We start from the raw sequence: 23,435 nt of genomic DNA, 5'->3' as shown, positions 1-23,435 counted from the left end.
CTCGTGATAAGAGGTCAGGTACATTGTACATGCACACAGCAGAGCTCTGCCTGCCTCATGTGTACATGAGTATATCTCTTATGAGTATATCTCATCAGCTGGTGGCTTAAATTGCAATTTGTGAACCATCTCCATTGAAAAGTATTGCACGCCAAGTGATGTTAACCTGAGGGTTTTGTCTCCAGTGTTGGAGATGTGAAGTCTGATTCATGCGTACAAATAATTAATCTGACGATGCAGCCACTGAGCGATGTATGAACTCCTTGTCAAATATATTCAAATACCTTTTAGGTTTCAGATGGTTAAACACTAGTGAGGGCAACGTGCTTCAGCCCATTTTGTTCCACATTACCATGTGCACAGTAAAATTAAGAGGCATAAAGACTCACTCTGTATCTGTCTGCTTTGACTTGCCTACCACAATTCATAATAAAAACCCATGTGGAATAAGGTTGCCAGAAGAGCCAAAAACATACCAGAATTTTGAGCTAGCATAAACTTAGACTTTGAAAACTTGCATTGTTGAACAGTTCCCAGGCTCTTTACATAACCATGCAAATCCGTACTATGAGTTGACTGCAAACCATTGACCTCAGAGCAGCAAAAATGTTTTTACTCCATCTCTCCAAAGACTCGAGGTAGCGTATAAGAAATAAAGCCTAAAGTCACACAACCCAAATACCAGTCAATAGCATTGAGCTGAAAATATTTTATCCACACAGTATCACTTCTGTTGTAAGCAGATACCCTCATGAACAGATAAATTTTGCACCTGCTCCTCAAAGCTTGGAGGGGTGCATTTAAAGAATATTTTATCAGAGGTGGTTTCTTCACTGCCATGGGGTAAAGCTGTCCTCTTCAGTGGCAATGTTCTCACGTCACAGCTCGCCTGCTTTGCTTCTCCTCCTGAAATGTGGGTGGTTGGGGGGCACACAATCACTGGCTTATAATTGCATCTGAAACCAGAATCCATGTTTTGGTTGACTCCAGAAAAACCACAATGGTTAGCTAAGGTTTGTTCTTTGCTTACCAGTTGTGATTTGTTTGAGTGAAACAAAGCACAATTCCTGCATTTGACGTAGCAGAAGGACAGGGATCGCGCTTTGCTTCCTTGGGGGAAGAACAGAACAGAACAGAACAGCATGAAGCTGTACATTCAGTACAAACCATGGTTTATTGTCACCTGCGAATTGAGCTGATGACAAAGTTGTAGCCTTGCACATCAAAGGCACACAAAGCAGATAATCTGCGGTTTGCCGTCATGGCTAGAAGTGAGTTTTCAAGCTCGTTGAGCCTAGCCATCATTAACGTTGGCACCAGTGCCAATTTAGTGTGGCACCATGGTTGGCTCTGAAAATGGAAATGGAGTTCAGATGGAGGGGAAAGGAAGGCACGTGTAAGCCTGGGAAGTGCTCCTCCTCCTCATATTCTAAGAATGGTTGAAAAAGTTATGTCTGCACTGGGCCTTGGAAGACCATGTACAGTAGTGGTGTGGGAGAAGATATTGGGGGAATTTAAGCACATAATTACATGATATACACTAGGGATAGTATCTAAAAGGGCTGGGTGAAGCAACTCTCTAGTTTGTGATTCATTTTGATGTGATTCCATCTAAGGGGTTCACTCTCATGCTACATTTCACCTGCGTGTTTAACTTTTTTTTGCAGACGGGGAAAAATACCATCAAGAAAATAATGAATTGTTTCAACACTTACTTGACTACATTACAAATCTTACAAGCTTTAAATCAGCCATTTAGACTTCCTGACCACAGAGGGTGGGGAAATTTTAAACTTCACGGGAACTGGTTGTTCTGTCATCAGGGAGGAAAAAACCCTGAAATGTCTTGATTCACTTTGAATGAGGATTACGAAGTTCAGCTGATTCAAATTATGAGTTGGCACACTTGGGGAAAATTGAATTCTTACTAAATCCTCCTGCAAAAATACAGAAAACATCTAAAAATAGGGTCTTTGTAAAATGCATTAAAGTTGTTTGTGTTCCGTACCCTGTTTCAGGTTTAGATTTTAAGTATTGATATTATTTGTGCAGATTCCTCAGGGAGTTCTTGAAAGAAGCCGTAAAGTAGCGCTAAATATAACTGGGAGCGCTGGAGCGCATTTGGATTTGCTGGTGGAAAACATGGGCCGAGTAAATTTTGGAAGATACAACAATGACTTCAAGGTACATCTCCGACTTCCTTAATTATACAGCAAAATGTAACATAGCCCATGAATCGCTTTTTGAGGGTAGAATAGGTGACTTTGTGCTAATGCAAGCAAAACCTTTACATGCAATGTATTATAATTAATTAATTAGTTCAATTTATATATTGTCCTATACCCACAGGCCTCAGGGGTATAGAAAGGAAAGATCCTTTTGAAAAGGGGCCTCCCTTTAGAAAGTGGGAGTGCTGCTTGCATAGTTTGGGCTTCTCTGTGGACTTGCTGGGGTGGTGCAAAAGGCTTCCTGTAGAAATATACATTTATCTATATATTGAGATCAGCCACAAGACACAGTATGGACCTTTGCCCTCCTTCTCCACTCTAATGATTGTAAAATGGGAGGTTGTGCTCTTCCCACTGTTGTTACTGACTCGCTGCAGAGTAATTTTCTACCTCTGGGCTCCTTAATGCCACTCTTTAGGGAACAATATGAACCCGTGTTGATTTGAAGACCCCCTAAGAGCGAGCTGCCTCAAGGAGTCCTCTTAGCGTCAGCTCACACGTGCTTATTTTCCGCACGCGATCTCTCGCATATGTGACATTGTCTGCTTTGCCACGAGCAAGTAGCCTGCTGGTGCATACTGCTGAATGGTCCTCATTTTGTTCATCCCTGCTTTGAGCCAAGGTCTGATTGGTAAATCATGGCTTATTTGGAAGAAAGGAACCACAAATGCTGGTTGGCTTGCCACATTAAGCCCAGGGTTCATAGTGTGTTGCTCCCAGCTCAACAATGGGAGCACAGAAGAAGTGCTGCTCATGAGGAACAGTTTATGGGTTATTGAGACATGTGAGAGCTGTAAATGTGTGTGAAGGCTGTCTTTGATTGTTTTGTGGTTTATTACTTACACCTATAGTCCACTCTTCATCCAACGGTTCCAGGGCAGGTTGGAAAAATACCACAATAAAAAACCCAGGTTACATTATAATCAAAACATGAAACCACAGAACCTCTGTGTGGATTGACTGTACATGTATGTAGCCTGCAGCGGCCATTAGCCCAATCTGTAATTGTGGCAGCATTTCCCCCAAAAAAGCAATGACAAACCTAGACAGCATCTTAAAAAGTAGAGACATCACCTTGCCAACAAAGGCCTATATAGTTAAAGCTATGGTTTTCCCAGTAGTGATGTATGGAAATGAGAGCTGGACCATAAAGAAGGCTGATCGCTGAAGAATTGATGCTTTTGAATTATGGTGCTGGAGGAGACTCTTGAGAGTCTCATGGACTGCAAGAACATCAAACCTCTCCATTCTGAAGGAAATCAGCCCTGAGTGCTCACTGGAAGGACAGATCCTGAAGCTGAGGCTCCAATACTTTGGCCACCTCATGAGAAGAGAAGATTCCCTGGAAAAGACCCTGATGTTGGGAAAGATTGAGGGCACAAGGAGAAGGGGACGACAGAGAACGAGATGGTTGGATGGTGTTCTCAAAGCTACCAGCATGAGTTTGACCAAACTACGGGAGGCAGTGGAGGACAGAAGTGCCTGGCGTGCTCTGGTCCATGGGGTCACGAAGAGTTGGACACGACTAAATGACTAAACAACAACAACAACATCACCAGTTTAATTCTATAGAACAGGGTTTCCCAAACCTGGGTCTCCAGCTGCTTTTGGACCACAATTCCCATCCTACCCAACCACTGGTGCTGCTAGTTAGAATGATGGGAGTTGTAGTCCAAAAACAGCTGGAGACCCAAGTTTGGGAAACCCTGGTGTAAAGCAGGGATGGGAACCTGTGGCCCTCCAGGTGATGTTGCAGTCGAACATCCCCAGCCAGCATTACCAATGGTCATTTGAAGCCACCACAGATTCCACTTCCCTTGTGGAAGGCAAAAAGGTAGAGGACCCCTGAACGGTCAAGTCCAGCCAAAGGCGACTATGGGGTTGCGGTGCTCATCTCGCTTTCAGGCCAAGGGAGCCAGTGTTTGTCCACAGACAGCTTTCCGGGTCATGTGGCCAGCGCGACTAAACCGCTTCTGGTGCAACGGGACACCGTGACAGAAACCAGAGCACACAGAAACACTGTTTACCTTCCCGCCACAGCAGTACCTCTTTAACTACTTGCACTGGTGTGCTTTCGAACTGCTAGGTTGGCAGGAACTGAGACAGAGCAACAGGAGCTCACCCCATCGTGGGGTTTTGAACCGCCAACCTTCTGACCGGCAAGCGCAAGAGGCTCGGTGGTTTAGACCACAGCGTCACCTGCGTCCCTTGTGTAAAGCCTGTCTCGCACTGTGGTTTCTCTAAGAACCCATATGCCAGAGGGGTCTGATGCAGAAAATCAAAATATCTGAACTGGTCTTTAGTTCAATGAAGGGAAGTGGGGCAGTAAAATTCAAAGGAGGACAGGTTTCCTGTGCCTGATACATTCCCTCTTCTACGTCCCATCAAAGGTGAATTCTTTTGCATCTGGAAGTTACCTTTGGTGCTTCATTTGAGAAAGCCCCCTATGATGTTACAATGTGTTGCAGTGGAAAAAACTTTTCAATCTATTATAGTTTTTTAAAGAGGTTTAAATAGAAGTTCTTTAGTGTCTAAAACTTGCATACAGGATGTGGAAACTTGTGCATGTGAAGAATTATGTATCATCATGTTTAAAGGTGAGATCAAATCCTAGATAAATTTTATCTTGCAAAACATCTCTAAAAATGGAGCTTCAGAAAGGAAGTTCTCAGGTGCAGAGCTGAGAGCTTTAGAACTTGGTTCTTCTCTTTTTAGATCTTCGAGCAGGTCACTTTCGAATGTTCATCTTGACACCTGTATTTGCTATTCAAATAAAGCAGCTTCCAAGTTTGTGATACTGACTTCTGGTTTAATTTGCTCTTAAAAGTGAAATGAGGTTGCCACAAATTTGAGAAAGGTTGATGAAATATAGCCCTAGTGTTTTGTTGAATGGCAAAAAAGAGGAAGATCTGCTTATGTGACAAACATGTATTAGCATGTCATTTGGGTCCAGCAAGAGAGTGTTTGGTCTGACACAGCTTTGGATAGACAGTGTTACTTCTTAGATTCTACATCTATTTCCTGGGGCAAACCCAGGAATTCATTGCTGGGACTAGCTTTTCAGTAAACATGTATAGAATTTCACTGGTTGTGTAGTGCTTTTAGCTGATGACAGCATTCAGACCTGTAAAGTTCTGAAGAATAGCAATAATTAGCTGGAAAATAACTTTGTAAGCACCCTGCAAAATTGAAGTAACTTGTAGTTTGTTCTAAAGGTTCCCTAGGATGATTGTTTCTGTTTTTTAGTGTATAATTTGAGTTCCCAGTTTAGAAACCCCTCATGAAGTACAAAGCAACAGCAACACAGAAACAGCACAACGTAAGGCCGATTAAAACAAGGCAACCTTTTATTGAATGAAGTAATTTCTCCTTTTTAAATGTTATTTTATAGCCAACACTAACAGCAGCGAGAATCTTTTTAAAGGCTCATTTCTGCTTTCCTCTCTCTGATTGTATTTATGACCAATCTATTTGCAGGGCTTGGTTTCGAATTTAACTCTGGGCAATGAGACACTTGCCGACTGGGAGATATACCCCCTGGACATAGACACAGCCGTGAGCCAGGGTCTTAAGAACGAGAGGTCTGGTGGAAACGGATCGAGCAATGAAGAACCTTCTTTTTATACTGGCAGTTTTTCTATTCCTAGTGGAATCCCTGACTTACCTCAGGATACATATATTGCATTTCCTGGGTGGACAAAGGTACTTTCCCCTCCCTTTCTTTCACGAAAAGTTCAGTAGATATGGTTGCTAACTTCAAGGCCCTGTTACTTAACGAAAAGTTCTTAAAAGATACAGTGAGAGGCTTTGAGTCAGAGTTTGTTGACAGAGTTGATCAGGGACAGACCTTCCATTGGGCAAACTGGAGTGACTGCTTCAGGTGTGGCAAAGGGGCATCCCTCCCGGCTCTCCAATTGCCTTGTTTGGCGTTCTCTGGCCCTTCTGCCTATCTGCCTTGAAGTGAGACTCCCCACCTCCTCCCCCCTTGCCAAGGGGGTCCGCAAAGCCAGACATTTAGGGTGGGATAGCTGCGGAAGTGCCTGTGCCACGGTTGCACTTGGCCGCAGCAGCTAATGATGCCTAAAATTGGGCAAAGGGGATTGTTTAAAGTTACAATCATACCTTGGTTTGAGAACGGCTTAGTTGATGAACAAATCAGATCCCAAACGCTGAAAACCTGGAAGCAAGTGTTCCAGTTTTCAAATGCTTTTCAGAAGCTGAACGTCCGACGCGGCTTCTGCTTGAGTGCAGGAAGCTCCTGCAGCCAATCGGAACCCACGCCTTGGTTTTCGAACGTCTCAGGAGTTGAACTGACTCCCGGAACAAATTAAGTTTGAGAACCAAGGTACCACTGTATTGTACAGTGGTACCTTGGGTTAAGAACGTAATTCATTCCGGAGGTCTGTTCTTAACCTGAAACTGTTCTTAACCTGAGGTACCACTTTAACTAATGGGGCCTCCCGCTGTCGCCGCGTGATTTCTGTTCCCATCCTGAAGCAAAGTTCTTAACCTGAGGTACTATTTCTGGGTTAGCGGAGTCTGTAACCTGAAGCGTCTGTAACCCAAGGTACTACTGTAATTCCACACTCCCTGCACCCTAATTTTAGGCATTGCCATTATTAAAAGCAGTACCAACCTTCACCCCCTACTCCCTGCAGCTAGATATAAAAGCAACACAAAATGAACATCTAAGGCAAGAGGCCTTTTCCTCCAGTTGTTGGGAAAGCTTGTTTTTTTAACAACAACAACAACTTTATTCATAGGCTGGACCTCTGGCTGGGTTGCCCCAGCCACTCTGGGCAGCTTCCAACAAATTAAAGCACCATAAGACATCAAACATCAAAAACTTCCCTATACAGGGCAGATTTCGGATGTCTTCTAAAACTCAGAGAGTTGTTTATTTCCTTGACATCTGATGGGAGGAAGTTTCCACTAAGAAGATCCTTTGCTTGGTTCCCTGTAATCTCATTCCCACAATTGATCCCTGTCAGTGTAATTATTTGAAACCAACAATTTAGAAAAGGTTCACAGGGCTTAACTTATTAATTTCCTATAAACGAGAACAAATTCTTATTAGAGATGTCCTCCTCCTAAATGTACCTCCCAGGGCCCCTTAGATTTGTGGGAGAGGTCCCTGGCTGCTTTTCCGTACAGAGGTGAGGGCCGTGAAATTTTGGGTCCGCCGTGTAAAATGCTGTACCAACGCTATAAAGTGCAGTCCTGACAAGGGATGGCAGCTTCCGTTACTGCCCATCCGGTAAAAAACTTGAGCTTTAAAGAATTTTTCTTCTATAGGTAGACTGGCTTTTAAATGGCTGTGTTGGTTTTCTTTTACAGACAGACTGGCTATTCTTATGACTTGTGTAGCTGTGGTTTTTATTTTTGCATTTTCTGTAGCGTTGTGTGCCGAATTCATAGCACAGAATGCAGCATACTTCAGCCTTGAATACAGAAATAAAAAACTGGCACTGCTAAATATTTTCCTCAGAAAACCTCTTCCTGCAGAAGAGAGAGTGGTTCATTTTAAGCCTTGGCAAAGCAAACCACAGCCAGAGATGCTTTTGATAAGGATGTTTCTGAGGCTGAAACCCATTCACACCTTGTGGAAAGTAACTGATAATTATCTCAGCCCAGAGCTACACACCTAACAATGTTAAAAAATGTACTCTTAAAATGTACAAATTAAATGTTTGGGCAGAGTGGTTTTGGAAAATAAAAGCGAGTGCATTTTGCAGAGGTAGATGTGTAGCATAAGTTCATCAGTGGGATACATTTTTAGACCATGCCAAGCATGACTCCATATTTCCTCCCCACTTCGCATTTTACCTAATTTTTGTCCTGAGGCGGTTATGCTGCAGGCTTGAATACTGATGCCTAAAGATGGAATGGACAAAGCTATTCTGCAAGCATTCATTATAGCAGAGCCCTTTTAATGTCACACTTGTGTCAGTGCAGTGCAAAATGAGTTTTTAAAGAGAGCACTGAATTCTCAGTTAAGGATGTCAGGTTTGCCAAATTTCCGGAGTCAGTTTCTTCTAATGTTTTTTTTTTTCTTTGCAGGGGCAAATCTGGATCAATGGCTTTAACTTAGGACGCTATTGGCCAACCCGTGGACCTCAACTTACACTGTTTGTTCCAAGCAACATCCTTGTTTCATCCTTTCTAAACAACATTACAGTTCTGGAGTTGGAGAAGTCTCCATGTGGCACTCAGAAGTGTTTTGTAGAGTTTGTAGACAAACCCATTCTCAATGCAACTCTTCACTATGAAAGCAGTACTGAGAAATTGTTCACTAAAGATTTATGGCCGAACCATAGATGATTGTATTAGAATGCCTCTTTACTTAGTTTATTCTGCAGATCCTTCATGTCCAATGCTATTGGTTGTGGGGGGTAGAAATCAGTGTTTTCAAAATCAGTGGAAAGTGTCAAATTTAATTCATTATTTTGAAAGTAAAAATAATGCCTTTTTTATCTGCAACAAAAAAAATCCTTCCTATGCATGCCAAAGGGTTTCAACAAACAAACAGGCAATCAGTTTGTTTAATAAATTGTTGAACATGTGTCAGAATCTGATCTTTTTCCTTATGAATTTTGGGGTGCTGCAATTTTACCTATTGCCTATTTTACCTATTTTACCTATTGCCTTTGCAGTCAGGCCACTAATGCTTAGATTCATAACTTGTGAAAGGCTGAACGACTTTTACTACATGAAAGTGAACAAAACATTTAAAGGGCTCATTTGACCACCATTTTGTTTAGGGTTACAATTCATATTTTTACCAATTTTTCCACATTTGAAAGAATATGCATAGGAAACACTTGGCATTTCATAGGAGTTGGGCTATGGGTAGTGAGCCTTCAGCATTTGGGCAGAAGCTGGTTTTAATCACCCAATTTTTTAAATTTTTTTTTACTCCTGCCACAAAGTTTGGGCCCCACTTCCAAAACTGAAAATATTGCAAAGAGTTATAATAATTTATATTTATACCCTGCCCATCTGGCTGGGTTTCCCCAGCCACTCTGGGCGGCTTCCAATAAAACACTAAAATACAATAACCTATTAAACACTAAAAGCTTCCCTAAACAGGGCTGCCTTCAGATGTCTTCTGAAAGTTTGGTAGTTATTTTTCTCTTTGACATCTGGTGGGAGGGCGTTCCACAGGGCGGGTGCCACTACCGAGAAGGCCCTCTGCCTGGTTCCCTGTAACTTGGCTTCTCGCAGTGAGGGAACCGCCAGAAGGCCCTCGGCGCTGGACCTCAGTGTCCAGGCAGAACGTAGAAACTATTGCACTTGGAATAGCTTTCATTGGCACCCCAGACTCCAAGCTTTTGTTTTTTAAAAAAAATAAGTCTGTAGCCCTCCTAGAACAAAACTCATGAAGCAAAATGTGATGGTCTGTGAAATGAGCCTGCCTCACTACCACTGAGTGAAGTCAGAGCTGTGATAATGAGTTGTTTGGATACCAGGTTATAGGAATCTCCAGAGTCCTAAAGAGCTGCTGTTTCCTCCTTTGCTTTGATGTACTTTTCCTGCTTACGTCTTTATTTTCTCGTGCTTATCATCTCTGCCATTTCCCCTCCCGTTTTCCTGAGCAACTAGGATGCATCATTCCTGTGGTGGATTTGTCTGAGATCAGTCCCTAGAAGTTGTTTTCTGCAAATATCACCACCGAATAAATGCGGGTGGATGTCAAAGGATTCCCCTCACCCCAAAATGTGAATGTGAAGACTTTTTGTGTCACTTGCTCTGCAGGAGCTAAAGAGCAGGCAGTCCTTAGGGATTCACTGTATAGTTAACTTACACTACAGTGGTATCCATGTCTACGCAAAAGTAGCTCAATATTTAATGGGTTTAGGGTTTAACAATAAAGCAATGAACAGGGTGGTGATACAATGACTACGGCAATCGATGCAATATAATATCACCAAGGCATCTGTAAACAAACAATAAAGGTCCATAAAAATGGCGAAAGTAGTTTCTTTCCCAAATCAGTTTTATCTGAAACAATAGCAATTGCCGTAAATAAAGAGTTCACTTGTAATATGTCAGTGGTTCAGTGCTCATTTCTTCTCTTTCCAAAATAGATTTTATCTTGAACAATTGCAAACACAGTAATAAAGAGTCCATCTACTGTGTTTGCTCTTGTTTAAGAGAAAACTGATTGGGGGAAAGAAACTACTTTCGCCATATTTATGGATGTTTATTGTTTGTTTACGGATAGTTGCCTTGGTGATATTGTGTTGATTTGGTTTAGGGTTGGCATTGGGTGAAAACAGAGTTCTTGCGCCTTTAACAGCTGTATGGCAGGCAGAAATTCATCATATGAGCCAACCCATCATTTGCGATCATCATCTGAGGTCCTTCTTTGTGTTCCTCGTCCTCAAGACGTCTGGAGGGCAGCAACAAGAGGACGGGCCTTTTCTGTGGTGGCTCCCTGTTTGTGGAATGCCCTCCCCAGGAAGGCTCAACTGGCACCTTCGTTACATATCTCTAGGTGCTGGCAAAGTGTGTTCTCCTTCATGGAGAGCACGTGTTGCGGTGGGGGCCGCCAGGACACTCCAAAGTTGGGGGGCGGGCTAATTGATCGTTGGCCACTGATATGATTGGGGCTTCCCTTGTTGTTGGGAAGAAGTTAATGTTGCCATTTATTGATTGACAGCCAGAAATAGTAAAACTCCTTGCACGAGGCTAGGGCTTCCTCTTTTCGCCCGTGCATCAGATTGCCCGTCCCTCCCTCCCTAGAATAGGGTTGTTCGCTTTGACCTTGCTATGCCTGTCATGGGGTCGTCTGCTTTGGAGCGGGGGCCTGGAGGGAATTTTGTCCATCTGGCTGATTGGCTGGGGCCATTTGGTTTTTGCCTACTGCGTAGCAAATCGTCACAACTTGTAAGGTTCGCGGTTAGGCATTGGTTTATGGTTTGGTTGGTTGAGGGGCATGGATTGGCTGTGCCTGCCCCTCTAATGCTGCTGCTGCAAGGGATTTCATTAAAGGAATTGGGGGCTAACTATTGCTTGTCCACTCTGTCAAGGGGGCTCGGGCCATAGCAATGAGCTCCTGGTTGCATTTGGGGTGAGGGCAGGTTCCCTGCTCCGCGTAACCCCCAAGTGTATTCCCCCATTCTGACTTTCGCATCGTGCGGAATGTCAGTCTGTCCCCCATGGTGGGGGCAGATAGCCGCAACCAATGCCTACGCAACCACTCACAAATTTGTATTTTAATAAAGTTGTGGCCAAAATTATGCCAAAAATCTTAAACAAAAACTTCTGTGTGATGTGTGAGTTATTGGGGTGGACCTGGGGACCTCGACACGCAAATGCATTTCTCCTCTCCCAGGCCTTTGGCTAATTAAATCTACAGCCTTTTGAACTGTGAGCGGGTTGTTGTTTTTGTTTGTTACAATGGTACACATTTTTGTGTTTTTACATTGTAAATGGCCCTGCGATCCTCAGGTATATAAATTTAGTAAATAAATAAAACCAGGCGACACATTTTCCAATATGGAAGTAGAATTATGGGGGAAACTTTGCTATGACTGCACTGCCTCGTGTTCTATTATGTCGTGCCTCCCACAGTGTCCATGTTGAGTGGGAGCCATTTTTTGACTGGCGCCCACAGCACATTGATCCAAAAAGATTGATGGCCCCTCATCTGGTTTCAGAGTACAATGCTGTGCCAATTTGAAGTTTTGAACTTTGTTTTGAAAGTATAGTATTCATTAGTGTTTAAGTGAGTAGTATATGTGGCTGCTCATCCAGTAAGCATATTGGATACAGTCGTGTGTAAATTGGGATTTATTTTAGGTGGTTCCAGACTGCCTTATTGCCTGACTGTGAAAGAATACCCTTGTTAGACACCTGTTTCCCTGTTTCCAGAATAAGTCGCTCCGTATGTTATCTATCTATCTGTCAAGTGCTGCAACTGAGGTATTAGTTACTGTTCCACACAACAGTGCTCCTCTGTGGCCTTTGAAGTTAAAATTTCCAAAAAAAAGGACACATGAAACCAACTCCAGTATAGGGTCCAGTTCTTGGATCTTGTTCTGAAGCTGATTGTGTGCATCACTTACCATTTAGACAATACATTTTTTTCTTTTCTTTTTAGACTTTTAGACTTGGCATAGCATAATCTTCTGAAGTCATAATGTGACCCATGGCCCTTAGCAAACAAGCATTGCATGGCCAACATATTGTTGTTTGTGTTACTACCCAGGTGGACTCATAGGGAAACTTGAGTGGTTGTTACGATAAGTGCAAATTCCTGGAAGATGCTTTTTCCAATTCATACCAGGATTTCCGAGAGAGGGGGACATTCCCTTTCTTGCCAGCTTATACATTTGCTTAGCTCTGTGCTGGATGGTAAAGATGGCTCCATTTTTGCAGTGCCTTAGCAGTGCTAAAGGGCTCTAGTATGGAAATAACCTCTGTTTCTGTCCTGATAATATCAAAGTGCCTAATCATCATTGCTGCAGGAATTTGTATTGTCCATAATTTGTATTGTCCACTGTTTTTTTTAAAATTTCTGTAACAGCGGTTGGCTTTTATAAGGCGAGTCTTTGCCTAATAATAGTAGATCAACACTGCAACAATAAAATATTTTCGTAAGAGTTTCTAGTCTTCTCGTTTGAATTTATCCAAAACGGCAACATAAAATGTGGTGGCTTTTGACAGAATGATTTCCAACCACCCCATAGTAATAATGTTGTGTGTATCTATATCTATCTCTATCTCGATATCTCTATCTCTATCTATCTATCTATCTATCTATCTATCTATCTATCTATCTATATATCTTAGAACCAGGCTGCATAAAGTGAGGACACAGGGAATGACCCACTGCACTTTTAAGAAGCCTAAAGCCATTTCTATTATTCCCTACGATGCAGAGTTTATTTTCCAATAACAGAGATGGACATACCAAGTCCCAGAAAAGTGGTCGTTTAAATCAGTTAAGAATGCATATGCACCTTCCCCAGCAGCTAGGGTAATGTTATCAACCCTAGACAACTGCTATAATTGACAAAGGAAGCAACCACAGAAGTCTTTTTTCCTCCCTTTTCCCTGGATATACAATGGAAGGAAAACTGAGCATCATTGCTGCCTTTGATTCTCACTGTGTGTCCAGAATCCTGATGGGCAGAATCATTTTTAATGAACCGAGCAACTGGCTAGAATATTGCTTGTGTGGTCTTTCCAAGCTAAACTAGAGACATAACAGTGTGAACCTAACCCTTTCTACTCAGAAGTAAATCCTATTTAATTCAGTGTGGTTTACTCCTAGATAAGTAGGATAGATAAGTAGGATTGCAAGCCCTAATCAGGTTCCTCAGTTATTGTAGCAGCTGTAGACAAGCTTGTGAGGCTGCCAACTCATGCGTACATCCCCACCCCTGTATTTGAATATTGCACAGGGAAAAGTTCAATTTTCAGTGAAGCTGGGTGGGTTCACAATAACCCTAGAATAACCTCATTTGTCTGAAGGCACATTTGCTACACAGAGCTAGAAATCCATTCTCTTTGTCAGCATTAGAGTAGACCTCAGCGGTGGAGCGGTACATGCCATAAATACTCCCATGTGGTACCTTTTTTTAAAAAAAATAATCTGGCTACAAAGAGTTTCATGTACAACCATTCTGTGTTGCACCATTAGCTTCTTTGTGGAACTGCAGAAAAGAAAAGAAATCAGTGGAATAGAGGGACATTAGTAACTTCACCAGTGCTATTTTTCTAGAAAAAGAGGTGCCAGAACTCACGTGAACGCCTCCCTTGTTCTCTAATGCCAGTGGTGCCCACCTGAGAGGTGCCAGAACTGAGTTCCAGCGAGTTCCAACTGGGGAAAGAAAAGCCCAGGTAGATTTCATTTTACGCCGGTTTTACACACGTGATCACAGCTTTATGTGGATTGCAGGAAAATTTTAAAAGGGGCGAGAAAGCAGGGAAAACCCACAAGAAGGACTGTCTGAGATCTTGTGAGAAACCCTTGTGCGATGTTCCCAGAGCCTGGCAAGCAAAGCAAGGGCCTTTAAAAGCTCTCCACCTTGCATGGGGGGGGGGAAGCCCGCTAAGCACTAGCTTTGGACAGGTATGGGGGGGGTCACGTGGGACCTTTCCAAGTGTCGTCCAAGCTTTCCACAATTATGCCTATAGCCAGGAACCTAATGCTAGCATAAGATGAGATCTACCTGTATAGATACAACAGTTACAGGCCTGTTTAGGTGGCAGGTTCTGGAAGAGAAAGAGAGAGCAGGACTGCTTTGAGATTTAATAGGCGGGGCTTGGATCAGGCAAATTTAAATCTGATAGCCTGGAGGTTCCTACCAGTTGGACAGTTAACTGTCCAGGAGAGACTGTTGGAGAGCAACATACTGAGAGGGACACAGTTAGAAGCTGGTTGGTGAGAGGAGGTGTGGAAGTAAATTGGATAGGGTGGAGTATTAGAGAAATTGGCTTCTGATGTGGGATGAGTGGAGTGAAGCCATTGATGGAGCGATGATGTGGCATCCTGAGCTGGCAGAGATCGAGTTGAGAGAGAAAGGACTCTGTGTACAATTTGGAGTGAATTTAGAGGGGAAAGTTATCAAACCTCTGGCTCTTTTCTTGGAAAAAAAGAATGGGAGAAGTGTAAATGGTAGGGATTTCCCCCACAAACTCAAGATGGAAAGCCACGGCAAATACAACAGGAAATGGGATCAGAAGATATGGAACTAGGGCAAATTAATGAATGCATAACAAGAAAAGAACTATGAAATAGTGTCTCGACATATGATCATGACAGAGAGACTATTCTGTGGACAAAGATGGAAAGATTTATTGTTGCTCAGTATGGAGAAATGGTTGTCGAAGCTATTGGAGGCAAAGCTGATATGTTTGGTTGGAGAAAAAACAAGGTCAGGAATTATGGGAATTGTAGTCCCAAACATCCGGAGGGCCGGAGTTTGCCAATGCCTGATGAAAATAAACTCCAGATTGTATAACATACAAAATGCTTAGATTATAAACCCAACATTCCAGCAAGATTGAAACACTGTCCCAAAAGGGGATGCCCCACTAGAGAAGTCATTCCTTCTCCCTTCCACTAGTCTAGACAAACCAGACAACCTCCCCTCCTTCCTAAACTGTAACCTGAATTACTCAGCCAGCCCGCTTTTACAGTAAATGTTTGATGGCTGTTGCTTCTCTGACTCAAAACACGTCTTTCACTAGCAAGGCGTTGCCTGCTCTCGAAGAAACCAAATAAATGCCACTGGTTGTTAGTATAATTATGCTGATGTATTTCTTGAATAATGTTAGTGTGTCTAGCTCTGTCTATCTTACATAGGTAACACCACAAGTGATGTCAGTTGAGATACTGTCAGGAAGCCATTGGCGGTTCCCGGCTGGTTGCCCAGGGAAATATAAAGACAAGGAAAAGTTCCTTACCGTTTTTTCTTCTTTCAAACTCACAGAGAGAGACTATAGAACCCAGCCTCTTGGATAATAGTGAATAAAGGGGGTTTGTGGGGGGGGGGGTTGTGTGGGAGGGTGGGAGGAAAAATGGGGGGGGAATAAGGATGATATGTTTTTGGATAATATGTTTTGTTTTAATTTTGAATTAAAAAAATTAAAAAGAGAGAAGTTGCAGTCAGTGTTCTTTATTTTTTGTACAAGTTAGTTGAAAGTCAGTACAATTTAGTTTAAAGTTTTAGTACAAGTCAGTTATTTACAATTTTGGTTTTTTTAAATGCTTAAACTTGTAGCTTATTTTTACACCAGATGTTAGGAACTGTTGGCCCTCCAGATGTTGCTAAACTACACTTCCCATCTGCCCCAGCAAGCATGAGCAAGGGCATGAGTTGGTGGGAGTCCAGCAACATCTGGAAGACCAAAAGTTCCCCACACATCCTACATGGGGTTCACAGAGGTTTCTTATACAAGAGTGCAGTTAGGCTCATACCTCCTTAACTTCAGCTTTTCATCAACATCAATTGCTCTCATTCCACTCACCCAATGCCCTTCCTTCTCACGAAACAAAAAACTATGCCAGTCACTTAGTTCAAGGTGTTTGTAATTCATTTCCCATTATTCTTGCACAAAGTCTGGACAAATTCATCCATAAATCTAACTTTTTCACGGCATTTGCTTAAGAAAGATGGCAATTATAAGTAGGCAGAAGCAGAAACGTTTGTGAATAGATGTTCATTCAACTTATACTTTTCTTGTGTTATCAGTTCATAGGTTAAAATAAACATTTCTGTTGAATGACAGGAATGCTGGCTATGAGGAAATCACTAAATATGCTTAGCTGTTTATTAATAATATTTGTTTTTAAGTGAACACAAACAATCAACATTTCTTATTTCAGTTTCTGAAGAGGCAATCTGGGTGGTGGTGGAAGAAGAGAAAGATCAACTATGCATGCAAGAAAGTCTTTGTGCGCAGAGCCAAACTGCGTCCATAGAGAGAGCATCTTGTACCAGTTCTAAGGTTATTTCTATGGACTTGTCCACACCAGAGCAAAATGTGGATTTCCACTGGCCTATCTCCTCATTAATATAGGGGTGTCCACATGACATCATCCCCATTCCAGTGTTATCCCAGACCTTGTCCCCTTTAAATGGAGGGTTTCCTAATCCTTGGCAAGGACAATGCCTCTTTGAAACATATGTTCATACAGTGTTCTATGCTTAAGTTTTGGAAGAAAGTGCTGGGCTGTGTAACTATGCAGAAAAAGTTAAATCTTTCGTTGGAGAATATCTTATTGAACTACCGTACTTTTCCGTGTATAAGACGAGGGTTTTTTACTCTAAAATAATGGTAAAAAACGGGTGTCGTCTTATACATGGATAGCGCGTAGAGAGGACTGGTGATTGGTTGCAGCCGTGAGCAGGAGCTTGTCAGTGGCAATTTGGTGGGTGATTGGTTGCTGCGGCAAGAGCTGCTGTGGATTGGCTGTCGCTGTGTCAATTGGGCATGAAACTGCCGGCTGCTGTTGGCTTTGGCAAGTCCCCCAAAATACATGGTCTTATACATGGGAGCATCTTATACACAGAAAAATACAGTATATACCTGCAGTGTAGAAATTATCAATGGGGCAATGGAAATGGATTTTCCATGCCCTAATGGTGGCCAAGAGATTGATATTGAGGATTTGGGAAAAAATAAAGGTATGATACCCTTCAGTCAATGAACTGACAATATGACATCACTCGCAATTCATGAATGGATATTTGGGATGAGCTTATACAAAATGTAGTAGGCTCTTAACATTTACATAAGCACCATGACAATAAAACTATACCAGTTTATACAAGAATGTATGGGAATATCTCTCATAGAGAGAGCGCACGCGCATAATTTCACTTTTATATGTATCATTGTTGTTGCTGTTGTTGTTGTTTTCCCTCTCATTTTCCCTTCTTTTTTTCTGTAGCACTTTATTTCTTTTAACTGAAATAATTTCAATAAAAGTCCAAAATGACCAACACACCCACCCACACCAAGGGGAACAGGTCAGGGACAACAGGGGAGTACATGTAGATGGCCCTATATTAATAGGGAGACAGTCTAACCTGGAAACAGCGGCAATACCTAGTGAGTCCTATGTTCCCATGGACTTGCATTTAATCACATACTTATGCAAAAGAATGCAGTTCATATTTTGGGCAGTTGAGAGGTATGAATAAGGCGACAGTTTACAGAGCCAACATGGGCAAATAAAATAACTTTAGATTATACAGCCAGACCTGAGATACAGAGCAGTTCAGATCACATTTAGAAGTATTATAGCTAATAACATAATCATAATAAAAAACACAACCTGTTACGAGTTATGTTAAGCTGTAAGGCAATTCTGAGATGTACAATCTCAGAATAGCCTTACAGCTTAACATGACTCTTAACAGGTGGTGTGTTTCTTTTAGAAAAAGAATAAACTATGAGGTGGTTTAAAGCGATCCTCTCACTGAAAGGAGGTGGGTGGAAGCCCAAAAAAGACTTGGGAAGTAGATCTCATGTGATGACTTGAAAAGAAACTCATAAGATGATGAAGAGCGACGGCATAGAAATTTGATTCAGTTTGCATTTAAAGGCGAGTTTGAAGAATTTGCATTTTACGAAACAATATGTCAACTGAAACACCACCATCTCTTGAAATTTGCCCTTTTCTGAATTTCGCAACACGGTTCCCCAGCTAAGTATGTGTATAAAAATTGAATTCAACAATTGGGTACTGAGGGAAATTCATGCCAAAATCCTGATGAATTTTCATGAGTACTTTCTTCCAAGGCGTTTCTCAGAACATTCTGGAAACCTGGAGAAGTAGACTTAAGATAGGAAAAACAATAAACAGATATTGAGAAATTTGCCTATCCCTAATGCTCAGGTGCTTAAGTTGACTGCAGAACTGAAATGGAGTAAAATGAGAATTCTTGTTCCCAAGATGGCTTCCTCCTTTTTCTTTTCCATGTCCAAAGCTTTACAATTAGGCTGTGCTTATTTGTCATCACACAGCCTCTGGTTTCCGGCAAAACAAACTCACAATTGTTCTGATACCTGAGATAGCATCACATTTTGGCCTGATCTCACATGAGACCACCTCAGGCTTTTCAGAGGGGCTCTTCATCACTTGTGGACTGAGTGTAGATTGAGCCTGATGACTCGGAGGTGAATGTATCGGGGCGTCCACAAGATTTGCAAAATATTTTCGAGAAGACACACTTCTTAAAGAACAATCTGATGTACTTCTTGAACTTCTGTCCCATGAAGAAGTAGATAACAGGATTGAGACAGCAATGGAAAAATGCTAGAGTTTCAGTCACCTGAGCTGCGTAATCCAAGTTTTTGCTGGCCAGGCAGCCTTCCAAAATGCCCACTTCAGCCAAACATTGTAGGAATTGTACAATGCTATAAGGGGTCCAAAACACAAAAAACACAATCATAACAGCAAAGATCATCTTTACAGCCTTCTTCTTCTTTTCATTTCTGCAGTGGAGCAAGGTCATGACTATCCTTGTGTAGCAAAATAACATGACAATGAATGGCATCAGAAGGCCTAAAATGTTGATCTCCAAGGAGGTGAAAAGGTTCCAAGTTGTGTCGTTCCCAGGATATTCTGCCCTGCACATGGTGTAGTTATAGTAGGTAACAGACTTGCTAAATATCAGCTCTGGAACAGACGCCGTGACAGCCACTAGCCACACAACAACACTGGCAAGGCTGCCGTAGCTGACGGTTCTTGCTTTCAAGGCAAACACGACGTGAACGACGGCGAGATACCGGTCGATGCTCATGAGCATGATGAAGAAGATCCCGCTGAAAAATCCAATCTTGTACACCCAAGAGACAAATTTACACAAGCCGTCTCCAAACACCCACTTGTCGGCCACGTAATATGACCAGAAGGGAAGAGCAAAGACGAAAAGGAGGTCAGAGATGGCAAGGTTGAGGAGGTAGATATCCGTCATGCTTCTCAGCCTCTTGTATTTGAACAGGACCAAGACAACGAGGGCGTTCCCTGCCAAGCCAAGCAGGAACACGAGTGAGAAAAACGTGGGAAGGAACCAGGACTCAAAATGCCTCACTTCATCTTTGCTGCATGGTTCAGGATCATCCTCGTAGCTATCATAGGTGGAAAATGATGTGTCCCACCCTGTGGCAGCCAATGCTTCGTCAGTAGAGGTCATTTTCTTTTGGGAACCTAAATAGAAGGATGAAGTGAGTCAAAATTGAAAGGTTTTTTTCCCCCCTACCCAGGGTAACATACAGCACAATCCTTGTCTGTTCAGAAATATAACCTTATTGAATGCAATGGGACTTACTGCTAGATAAATGGGGTTATGGCTACAGCCATAAATTGCAATTCTGTGCACACCTATCTAAGAGGTACTCCCATGGAAAGTGGAATTTACTTCTGTATAAACTTCTAAAGATTGCACCATTAATGATTATTTTGAGCAAAGATTTAAAAAACAGAATGAGAATGCAGGAGTGAGAAGCCTACAGCTCCAAAGAGAGCTGATTGCCAGGGATTCTTAAGGATTTCTAAAAAAGAATTTAGATTTTTTAAATATTTCTTTTAAATAAAACAATAGAAACTTGGCAATAGATAAATGTCTCTTTGCGCAATGGCCAGTTTTTGACCAAAGAAGGGCTAAGAAACTTTTAGCTTATCTTTCTTAATCTTATGCTTCTCGTTGCTTTATAGGTTTGGCAATTATTCTCAGGAACTTTTCACCTCTTTCATAAGTATCTAGAGCATAACTATTTCTAGTGCTGAATCTTACTGAGAGATAGAGCATATGCAATGGCTAACCCACACAGACTGCTTCTAACTGCTCCTACTTGGAGCTTGTTTCAGGGCTCGCAATTTCGTTTTGAAGGTTCTGCCGGACAGAGAAACAGTCTGATGTCTGTCATTAATTCACCTTGCTGTACTCATAGTTTTTACCACCAAGCAGTATATCCATTCTATGAAATAAAGAAATAAAGCTAAGAACAGATACCCAATGAAACCAGTAAGGGCATATTACCATATTACCATGTGGTAAGGATGTCCACGGGTCAGATAAAGGATTTCTCCAGAGCCTGTAGCAGAAGGTTGACATGTAGGACTCTACAGATCAAAACTTTTAATGGCACGGGAATTGACATTGTCACATACTAATATTATAAGCATGTCAACCTGCTACCACAAGTGCAGTTCAGAAACCAGAAGCAGAAGCTGTCCACCCGCTGCATGGGGGAAATCTGTGCCTGATAATCCCCTCCTTGTGAAAAGGACGTCATGTGCATCCACTGCCAAATGCAGGGTTCGTGGGTGTTTGGAAAATGCTGTTTTTTTCCAGAAGCTCAAAATCAACTGCTATGCATGACAGTTTATGCACATGACCAGGTGAGTACAAATGGTTCATCAGAGGTTACGGCTACCATGTGCAGATTTTTCCAAATGCTTTTTTTGCGTGGATACTCACAAATCACCCACTTATCAAGTGAGTAGGCTTAACTGTCTTTTTCCTTGCATGCACACTTTTATTTTATGAACAAAGAGGACCAATGTACATAGAAATTAAGTAGTTGTTAACCTCGAGGAAGTGGCTCTGTAAAGGAGATTTGCTATGCTGAACTGTGTATCTGAAATAGATGTAATTCTCAGGTTTTGTCCACTTACCCTGTGCACACTTACATATGAATAAGGCTGCAATTAGGGATAGAAAGATCTGCCATTTTTAGTACTCCCGGTTTCTCATTTCTCTACATTTTAAATCAATTACTGTAGCTTTTTTTTTTTAAATGGCCATGAAAATCCACCCATTTATGGGTTTGATTTTCTTCTGATAAACATTTTTATATGCAGTTTTGACTCATGTGCACATTTTTGCAAGCAGTTTTTGCTAATCTAACACATTTTTATACACACCTGCCCCACATATGGGCATTTTTGTAAACCTTGTTTGCTCCGAAAACTGCACTGTAAAATTCAAATAAATGTGACTTTCGAGGGATAGCTCTTCTTTCAGTTGGCATATTGTCTTGGAAAGCGCAGATTTGGCAGATTTGACTTTAAACGCATCCCGAATCAAATTTATATGCTATCCCTAGCTGTATTCCTTGACATGCCTACCTGGAGAAATAAGTCTGACTGATCACAGTAGGACTTACTTCTCAGTTGACGTGCATTGGATGGCACTGAAAACCCCCATATTTCCAAAGGAACATGAATAGGATCAGGCCGCAAACAAAAAATAAAAATCCATTTACATACATTTCAGTTAATACAATTACAGCATAAATATCCCTTGCTGTAAGTATATTTACATTTGCAAGCTTCCCTTGCTCCATCACACATTATTATATACAATTATGTGTCTAATTTTAAGTAATTAAGTAATGCAGCAGCATAAAAAATGTGCAATCATCTTATGACAGCAATGGTCAAAGTACATATGAGGCATATTTTACACATACCTTTTTGCCTTTCTTAGATGCTGAGAAGTGTCTTGCAGGAGGGTGATGTACCTTCTGTTCTCTAAGGAAGTGGTGTACTTCGTGAGATAAACAGAAGTCAGCGAATGAGGAAGTGTAGTGGCATGGAATGATCCACGTAATTGCTTCTGGTTCTTGTGAAGATTAAATTATAATCTGACCTTTTAAAATTAGTCGTCATAGCAAGCATCACCGCCCACCTCTGAGCCTTCTTCTTCAAGCCCTTTAGCACTGCGGAGGCACTGCTTTTCTGAAATTGGCAGGAGGTGGAATGAAAACAGGGGTTCAATAGGTTGCACCTTTGCCATGAGTCCTGTTGCCTAACATTTTCTTATAGCATATATTCAGAAATAGTTGAATTGAACAAATGAAAATGCCTTATAGTTCACAGCCTTCACCATACTCCTTTGGGTGCCTACTGAGAACATTTTTGTTTAGACAATCCTATCCAGACACGTAACATGTTTCAATCCTTTTTTTGTTTATGGATGATTTTATCTTTCGAAGAATTGGTTTTTTAAAAATTGGTAGACTGAGTCAAGCTGGAGCTACTTAAGGCTTTCTCCGAGACTTTCCAGGGCTTTCTCTAAAACTTTTAGCTTAAACTTGTGATTATAAGAAAAAGATACCAAGCAATAAAATACTAGAACTGATAAAAGCTAATAAAAAGCTGATAAAACTAGTAAAAACTAATAAAAACCGCATAACAGACTCGGCGCTCAAATTGATGCTTTCTCTAACAACCCCAATTAATTATGCAACCAATCTGTTTTTAGTTTATGGATGATTTTATCTTTTGAAGAATTGTTTTTTTAAAAAAAATTGGGTGTTTTTTTACAACAATTTTTACTGATGATTTCATTCTTTAATTCTCTCTGAGGGTTGGTTTGTTGGTTTGTTTGACAAATGAATGACTAGTTTGAGCCGTTAATTTCCATTGTTCACCTTTATGTGCTGTGATCATCAAAATAATAATGATGAAGAGGATGACAAAACATTCATTCAACAACACTGTGTTTTATTGTCCGATGATGATAATGATGGAACAACAAAAGCATTCAGCAACGCACACAGACCGCAGTACTACAATGATTATTGATTATGATATTGGTGGCAACATCTCCAGAGTAAATGAGGAACTGAGAAACACACACACGCAGAGGCTGAAATTCTAACCCTACCACTACAATGATGATGATATTGTTAAAGAATCTCTTTCAAACTAAACAGGGAATTGTGCAACTCGTA

At 41.5% G+C, this 23,435-nt stretch overlaps 3 protein-coding genes across 5 annotated transcripts in view; 1 reads left to right on the top strand and 2 right to left on the bottom strand.

The window, feature by feature from the left end:
* GLB1 (galactosidase beta 1) overlaps nucleotides 1-8,788 on the top strand; it is a 42,731-nt gene extending 33,943 nt beyond the window's left edge. For both annotated transcript variants that reach the window (XM_083468190.1, XM_083468191.1), the window contains 3 exons: nucleotides 2,053-2,184; nucleotides 5,706-5,930; nucleotides 8,289-8,788. In XM_083468190.1, the coding sequence (XP_083324316.1) occupies nucleotides 2,053-2,184; nucleotides 5,706-5,930; nucleotides 8,289-8,549 (618 nt within the window). In that variant the 3' untranslated portion in view covers nucleotides 8,550-8,788. The remainder of the gene's footprint in view (nucleotides 1-2,052; nucleotides 2,185-5,705; nucleotides 5,931-8,288) is intronic.
* Nucleotides 1-23,435, bottom strand: part of LOC310689789 (uncharacterized protein) — a 55,250-nt gene that overhangs the window by 17,653 nt on the left and 14,162 nt on the right. The window lies entirely within an intron of this gene.
* On the bottom strand, nucleotides 15,855-22,308 carry CCR4 (C-C motif chemokine receptor 4). Of its 2 annotated transcripts, none has more exons than XM_083468479.1 (2): nucleotides 22,170-22,308; nucleotides 15,855-19,902 (listed from the first exon to the last, which is right to left on the bottom strand). In XM_083468479.1, the coding sequence occupies exon 2, from the start codon at nucleotides 19,886-19,888 to the stop codon at nucleotides 18,812-18,814; it is 1,077 nt and encodes a 358-aa protein (XP_083324605.1). In that variant the 5' UTR covers nucleotides 19,889-19,902; nucleotides 22,170-22,308; the 3' UTR covers nucleotides 15,855-18,811. The 2 variants fall into 2 exon arrangements, with proteins under 2 accessions (XP_083324605.1, XP_083324606.1); XM_083468480.1 differs by lacking the exon at nucleotides 22,170-22,308 and adding an exon at nucleotides 20,708-20,715.

Source organism: Podarcis liolepis, assembly GCF_965112155.1.
Source record: "Podarcis liolepis genome assembly, chromosome: 12".
In the NCBI taxonomy this organism is placed as follows: Eukaryota; Metazoa; Chordata; class Lepidosauria; order Squamata; family Lacertidae; genus Podarcis; species Podarcis liolepis.
The sequence above is the reverse complement of the archived record's forward strand: the minus strand, read 5'-3'. Positions and strand labels throughout refer to the sequence as shown.

What these genes read in the sequence shown, in the direction of transcription:
- CCR4 (XM_083468479.1), bottom strand. Translation starts at nt 19,888, where the DNA reads ATGACCTCTACTGACGAAGCATTGGCTGCCACAGGGTGGGACACATCA.